This window comes from Lonchura striata, chromosome 36, assembly GCF_050655825.1.
Source record: "Lonchura striata isolate lonStrDom1 chromosome 36, ASM5065582v1, whole genome shotgun sequence".
NCBI classification, from domain to species: domain Eukaryota; kingdom Metazoa; phylum Chordata; class Aves; order Passeriformes; family Estrildidae; genus Lonchura; species Lonchura striata.
The window spans coordinates 903,730-911,362 of record NC_140738.1 but is presented as its reverse complement, the minus strand read 5'-3'; the positions used below and the strand labels follow the sequence as shown (position 1 = coordinate 911,362).

Here is a 7,633-nt window from a genome sequence, read left to right as displayed (position 1 = left end):
ACGCTGGGCCTCGCTTTGTCACAACGTTGCCCTTTTAAGGTGGCATTGCCCTTTTAAGAGTGTAGCCGCTTTAAGAGTCCTGTGGGCCCCACTGGCGGCGTTGCCCTCTTAAGACCTTTCCAAAATTCCCCAATTTTGTCCCCAAATTTTCCATTTTTCGCCCCAAAATGACGATTTTTAACTCCAAACCCCCACAAAATTAAAATTTGGTCATTTTACCTCCCAAATCCTCATTTTGTGCCTCAAAATCCAACGTTTCACCCTGCAAATCCCAATTTTGCTGCATAAAAAATCCAAAATTGCCGTTTGTCAGCCCAAAATCAACGTGACAATTCCAAACCCTTGATTTAACCTTTCCGTCTCCAAAACCGAACATTTTCAACCCCCAAATCCTCATTTTTCACCCCCAAACCCCCCCCATTTTTAACCCTTCATCCTCCCTCAATCCCCAATCCCGAGTGAAGCCCCAATATTCCTATTTTTCACCCCAAACTCACTTTTTCCCCTCAAAAAACCCTTTCAGCCTCTATCCTCCTACTGCTGGCTCCGAATTCTTCATTTTGAACCCAACACGAGTTATTTTTCCCCAAACCGCCGATTTTTCCCCAAAAATCTCCTCTTTCTAGCATCGCCCTTTTAAGAGCGGTCCCCACCCCCATCGCAGCTTTAAGAACCACCGGAGCGCCCTTTAGCCACGCCCACTTCCGTCGTCGCACCACCCCACTTCCGCCCTTTTTGCCGTACACAAAATGGCCGCCCCCCGCTTCTTTCAAAATGGCCGCACCCGCTTCTCTCAACATGGCGGCGGCCGCCTTGGAGCGGGTCCTGGGGGAGCTCCTGGAGCCGGACGGCGCCAGGATCCGCCAGGTTTTGGGGGATTTTGGGCAAATTTGGGCGGATTCGGGGGGATTTGGGGGTTTTGGGGGGCCCCGCGGTGAGGGTTGCGGGTGTTTTGCAGGCCTCGGAGCGGCTGCGGGACGCGCTGCGGGAGCCGGAGGGGCCCGAGGCGCTCGCGGAGCTGCTGAGGGCGGCGGAGAGGCCGCAGGTGAGGGGGGATTTTTGGGGGGATTTTTGGGGATTTTGGGAAATTTTGGGAGGAATTTGGGGGGTTTTGGGGGTGAATTTGGGGGATTTGAGGGGGATTTTGGGGGAAATTTGGGGGGATTTGGGGTGAATTTGGGGATTTTTGGGGGAATTTTGGGGATGCTGAGGGGATTTGGGGGGAAATTTGGGGGATTTTGGGACATTTTGGGGGGAATTTAGGGATTTTGGGGGGTGAATTGGGGGATTTGGGGTGAACTTGGGGATTTTTGGGGGGAATTTTGAGATTTTGAGGAATTTTGGGGTGAATTTGGGAAATTTTGGGGGGGTTTAGGGGATTCTGAGGGGAATTTGGGGGAGATTTTGGGGATTTTGGCATGAATTTGGGGGATTTTGAGGATTCGGAGGGGATTTTGGTGGGAATTTTGGGATTTTGGGGGTGAATTGGGGGATTTTGGGGGGAATTTGGAAAATTTTGGGGAGATTTAGGGGGTTCTGAGGGGATTTGGGGGGATTTGAGGAAATTTTGGGGGGAATTTGGGGATCCTGAGGAGATTTTGGGGTGAATTGGGGGATTTTTGGGATGAATTTGGGAAATTTGGGGGGGAATTTAGGGATTTTGGGGGGAATGTTGGGATTTTGGGGAGGAATTTGGGGATTTTGGGGGGATCCTGAGGGGATTTGGGGGGGGAATTTGGGGATTTTGGGAAAGTTTGGGGAGAATTTGGGGATTCTGAGGGGATTCTGGTGGGAATTTCGGGATTTTTTGGGGGGGATTTGGGGATTTTGGGGTGAGTTTGGGGATTTTTGGGGGGATTTGGGGAAAGTTTGGGGAGAATTTGGGGATTTTGAGGGGATTTTGAAGGGAATTTGGGGGTTTTGGGGGGATTTTTGGGTTTTTAGGAAGAATTTTGGGGGATTTGGGGGGAATTCGGGAAATTTGGGGATTTTTTTGGGGATTTTGGGGGGATTTTGGGATATTTTGGAGTGAATTTGGGGATTCTGAGGGGATTTGGGGGGAAATTTGGGGGATTTTGGGACATTTTGGGGGGAATTTAGGGATTTTGGGGGTGAATTGGGGGATTTGGGGTGAACTTGGGGATTTTTGGGGGGAATTTTGAGATTTTGAGGGATTTTGGGGTGAATTTGGGAAATTTTGGGGGGGTTTAGGGGATTCTGAGGGGATTTTGGAGGGAATTTGGGGATTTTTGCGGTAAATTTGGGGAATTTGGGGTGAATTTTGGGATTTTGGGGGGGTTTGGAGGGGAATTTGGGAATCTTTGAGAGGAATTTTGGGATTTTGGGAGTAATTTGGGGGGATTTGGGGTGAATTTGGGAAATTTGGGGGATTTGGGGATGAATTTGGGGGAATTTGGTGGGGATTTTGGTGAAATTTTGGGGTGATTTTGGAGAAATTTTAGGGGGATTTTGGGACTTTGGAGGGATTTTGGGGGGAAATTTGGGAGAAATTTAGGGATTTTGGGGTGAGTTTGAGGGATTTTGGGGGGAATTTTGGAGATTTTCGGTGGGATTTTGGTGATTTGGGGGGAATTTTGGGGCATTTTGGGGGGAATTTATGAAATTTTTGGGGAAAATTTGGGATTCTGAGGGAATTTTGGGGGGAATTTGGGGATTTTTGGGGGGAACTTGGGAATTTTTCGGGGATTTTGGAGATTCTGGTGGGATTTTGGGGGGGATTTGGGGAAATTTCGGGAGGAATTTGGGGATTCTGAGGAGATTTTGGGGTGAATTTGGGGATTTTCGGGATGAATTTGGGAAATTTGGGGGAGTATTTAGGGATTTTGGGGGGAATGTTGGGATTTTGGGGAGGAATTTGGGGATTTTTTGGGGAATTTGGGGATTTGGGGGGGGGGTTGGGAGTAATTTTGGGGGATTTGGGGTGAATTTGGGGGATTTTGGGTGTAATTTGGGAAATTTTGGGGGAATTTTGGGAAAATTTGGGGGGATTTTGGGTATTGGAGGGGAACTTTGGGGATTTCAGGGAAAATTGGGGGGTTCTGAGGGGATTTTGAGGAGAATTTGCGGGATTTTGGTGAATTTTGGGGGAAATTTGGGGATTTTGGAGTGAACTTGGGGGATTTTGGGACGATTTTTGGGGTGAATTTGGGGGATTTTGGGATGAATATTGGTGTGAATTTGGGGGATTTTGGGATGATTTTGGGGGTGAATTTGGGGGATTTTGGGATGAATATTGGGGTTGAATTTGGGGCTTTTGGGGGTGAATTTTGGGGTGGATTTTGGGGTGAATTTGGGGGATTTCGGGGTGAATTTTGGGGTGAATTTGGGGCTTTTGGGGGTGAATTTTGGGGTGGATTTTGGGGTGAATTTGGGTGGTTTCGGGCTGAATTTTGGGGTGAATCTGGGGGATTTTGGGGCTCCCAGATCCGAAATTTGGCCGCTCTTCTGCTCCGGAGGCGCCTCCGGAAACTCCCCCCGGAGTTGATTGACAGGTGGGCGGGGCTTCAGCCCCATTGAAGTCAATGGGAGGGGCGTGGCTTGTGGGGAAGTGGGCGGGGCTTCAGCCATATTGAAGTCAATGGGAGGGGGCGTGGCTTGTGGGGAAGTGGGTGGGGCTTCAGCCCCATTAAAGTCAATGGGAGGAGGCGTGGCTTGTGGGGAAGTGGGCGGAGCTTCAGACCAATTGAACTCAATGGGAGGGGCGTGGCTTGTGGGGAAGTGGGCGGGGCCAGTAGCCAATCAGAATTAATGAGGGGGCGTGGGTTGTCTTCATTTGGAGTACAATGGAGGGGGTGGAGCTTAATTAAAAATGTTAATTAGGGAGGGGATGGAGCTAATTTAATTCAGGGGAGTGGCTTAATATGGGCGTGGCCTGGGGTTAATTAATTAATTTGATGTGCGTGATTAATTACAAAAGGGGGAGGGGCTTAAGTTTGGTTTTGAGGGCGTGGCCTGTGCATAAATGGAGTTAATTAGCAGAATATGCTAATGAGGGGGCGTGGCTAACTGTGGCCACGCCCCCTCCCAGGCTCCCCCACGTCTTGGTCGAGGCCTTGGAGCGGGAGACGGAGTGAGTGGAAAATTGCCCGAAATTCCCCAAATTTCCCCCAAATTTCCCCAAAATTTGGGAGATTTTGGGGATAAACCTGGAGGGGGGTGGGGCTGGAGAAGAATTGGGGAAAAAAATTGGGATTTTGGGAAAAAAAATTGGGGGATTTTAGGTGGATATTTGGGGTTTTTGGGTTGAAAATCGGGGAGTTTTTGGTGGAAAAATTTGGGATGTTTTGGTAAAAAATTTGGGGATTTTATGGGGAAAATTGGGGGTTTTGGGCTGAAAATCGGGAATTTTGGGAAAATTGGGAATTTTTGGGGAGAATATTGGGAATTTTGGGGAAAATGGGGATTTTTAAGGGAAAAATGGGAATTTTGTGGGGGGAAAAAAGGGAATTTTGGGTGAAAAATGTGGATTTTTTTTGAGAAATGGAAATTTGGTGAAAAATTTGGGGTGTTTTGGTAAAAAATGGGGATTTTTGGGGTGAAAATTGGGGGGTTTTGATTAAAAATTGGAATTTTGGGTAAAAAATGGGGAATTTTGGGAAAAAGCTGGGTGAAAACATCAATTTCTGGGGAAAAAATTGGGAATTTGGAATGAAAAATTGGATTTTCCTGGGTGAAATTTGGGGGGAAAATGGGAATTTTGGGCTGAAAACGGGCAGAATAAATCCCCGAAAAATCAGATTTTTTTCACTAAAAATTGCGAATTTTGGTGAAAAAAATGGGAATTTTTGGGTAAAAAAAATCGGATTTTTTTGCTGAAAAGTGGGGATTTGATCCTAGAATTGGGGGATTTTGGGGAATTTTGGGAATTTTGGGAATTTTTTGCCCCCAGCTCGTCCAGCAGAGGGGCCCTGGCCCAGCTCGGGGCGCGGCTGGTGCTCCTGGGGGGCCCCAAATTTTGGGAACCGGTGGAAAAATGGATCCAGGAGGCGGCGAAGGATCCCCAAAAAATGGAGGTGAGAGCCCCAAAATTTCCAAAAAAAACCCGAAAAAAATTTAGAAAATCTTCTCAAAAAAAATCCCCAAAAAAATTCCTCTAAAAATCCCCGAAAATTCCTCTAAAAACCCCTAAAAAATCCAAAAAAATTCTTCAAAAAATCCCGCAAAAAATCCCTAAAAATTCCTCTAAAAATCCCTAAAAATCTCCCTAAAAATTACCAAAAAATCCCCAGAAAATCCCCAAGAATTCCTCTAAAAACCACTAAAAAATCCCAAAAAATCCTTCAAAAAATCCCCAAAAAATCCCCCAAAATTCCTCTAAAAACCCCTAAAAAATCCCAAAAATTCTTCAAAAAATCCCTAAAAATTCCTCTAAAAATCCCGCAAAAAATCCCTAAAAATTCTTCAAAAAATCCCGCAAAAAATCCCTAAAAATTCCTCTAAAAATCCCTAAAAATCCCCCTAAAAATTACCAAAAAATCCCGAAAAAATCACCAAAAAGTCTTCAAAAAATCCCCCCAAAAAATCCCTAAAAATTCCTCTAAAAATCGCTAGAAATCCCCCTAAAAATCCCAAAAAAATTCTCTAAAAATCCCCAAAAAATCCCCAAAAAACCCCAAAAAAATCCCTAAAAATTCCTCTAAAAATCCCGCTAAAAATCCAAAAAAATTCTTCAAAAAATCCCCCAAAAAATCCCCCAAAAATCCCTAAAAAATCCTCTAAAAACCCCTAAAAAATCCCCAAAAATTCTTCAAAAGAATCCCTAAAAAATCCTCTAAAACCCCCTAAAAAATCCCCAAAAATTCTTCCAAAAAATCCCCAAAAATTCTTCCAAAAAATCCCTAAAAAATCCTCTAAAAACCCCTAAAAAATCCCCAAAAATTCCTCTAAAAACCCCTAAAAAAATCCCTAAAAATTCTTCAAAAAATCCCAAAAAATCCCTAAAAATTCCTCTAAAAACCCCTAAAAAATCCCCAAAAATTCCTCTAAAAACCCCTTAAAAATCCAAAAATATTCTTCAAAAAATCCCCAAAAATTCCTCTAAAAACCCCTAAAAAATCCCCAAAAATTCTTCAAAAAGTCCCCAAAAAATTCCTCTAAAGATCCCTAAAAATTCCCCTAAAAATTACCAAAAAATCCCTAAAAATCCCTCTAAAAACCCCTAAAAAATCCCCAAAAATTCTTCAAAAAATCCCAAAAAATCCCTAAAAATTTCTCTAAAAATCCCTAAAAAGCCCCCTAAAAATTACCAAAAAATCCCAAAAAAATCCCCAAAAATTCCTCTAAAAACCCCTAAAAAATCCCCAAAAATTCTTCAAAAAATCCCACAAAAAATCCCTAAAAATTCCTCTAAAAACCCCTAAAAAATCCCCAAAAATTCCTCTAAAAACCCCTTAAAAATCCAAAAATATTCTTCAAAAAATCCCCAAAAATTCCTCTAAAAACCCCTAAAAAATCCCCAAAAATTCTTCAAAAAGTCCCCAAAAAATTCCTCTAAAAATCCCTAAAAATTCCCCTAAAAATTCCCCAAAAAATCCCTAAAAATTCCTCTAAAAACCCCTAAAAAAATCCCCAAAAATTCTTCAAAAAATCCCCAAAAAAATCCCCCAAAATCCTGCTAAAAATCCCCCTTAAAATTACCAAAAAATCCCAAAAAAATCCCTAAAAATTCCTCTAAAAACCCCTAAAAAATCCCCAAAAATTCTTCAAAAAATCCTCAAAAAATTTCCTAAAAATTCCTCTAAAAATCCCCAAAAAAATCCCCAAAAATTCCTCTAAAAACCCCTAAAAATCCCTCTAAAAACCCCTAAAAAATCCCCAAAAATTCTTCAAAAAATCCCCCTAAAAAATCCCCAAAAATTCCTCTAAAATTTACCAAAAAATCCCCAAAAAATCCCTAAAAATTCCTCTAAAAACCCCTAAAAAATCCCAAAAAATTCCTCTAAAAACCCCTAAAAAATCCCCCAAAATTCCTCTAAAAACCCCTAAAAAATCCCCAAAAATTCTTCAAAAAAACCCCCCAAAAACCCCCCAAAAACCCCCCAAAAACCCCCCAAAATCCCCCCAAAAATCCCCCCCAAACCCCGCCCAAGCCATGCCCTGACTGCGCTTCCCCCCGCGGCCGCAGGGGGCGCTGCGCTTCCTGGGCGTGGCGGTGGGCGTGGCCGGCCCCGCGCTGGCGCGCGCTGGCCCCGCCCACCTGCGGCTGTGCCGCGCGGGGCTGCGCGCGCGCCCCCTGGCGGCAATGGCGGCAACGGCGGCGCTGCTGCCCAGCCTGAGGCCGGTGAGCGGATTGGGGCCAAAACGGCGGGGATTGGGAAAATCGGGGGGAATTTGGGGGAATTGGGGGGTTTGGGGGGTTTGGGGGGAAATTTGGGGGGAAATTTGGGGGTTTGGGGGAAATTTGGGGGAAATTGGGGAAAATTGGGGGGAAATTTGGGGGTTATAGGGGGCGAAATTTGGGGGTTATAGGGGGAAATTTGGGGGAAATTGGGGAAAATTGGGGGAAATTGGGGGGAAATTGAGGGGTTTGGGGGGAAATTTGGGGGTTATAGGGGGAAATTTGGGGGTAAAATGTGGGATTTTTGGGATGGAATTCAGGATTTTTCAGGCAAAA

The 7,633-nt window shown here is 44.6% G+C and overlaps 1 protein-coding gene across 5 annotated transcripts in view; it reads left to right on the top strand.

Annotated features, from left to right (window-relative positions):
* The first annotated feature begins 379 nt into the window (after window positions 1–379).
* The window catches only part of IPO4 (importin 4), a 44,925-nt gene continuing 37,671 nt past the window's right edge, over window positions 380–7,633 (top strand). For 2 of the 5 annotated variants that reach the window (XM_085565695.1, XM_085565697.1), the window contains exons 1-6: window positions 389–867; window positions 959–1,045; window positions 3,445–3,512; window positions 4,049–4,090; window positions 4,910–5,033; window positions 7,145–7,300. In XM_085565695.1, coding sequence (XP_085421821.1) covers window positions 775–867; window positions 959–1,045; window positions 3,445–3,512; window positions 4,049–4,090; window positions 4,910–5,033; window positions 7,145–7,300 — 570 coding nt within the window. In that variant the 5' untranslated portion in view covers window positions 389–774. Of the gene's footprint in view, window positions 868–958; window positions 1,046–3,444; window positions 3,513–4,048; window positions 4,091–4,909; window positions 5,034–7,144; window positions 7,301–7,633 lie in introns of all 5 variants that reach the window. The other 3 variants (XM_085565693.1, XM_085565696.1, XM_085565698.1) reach the window with 3 other exon arrangements.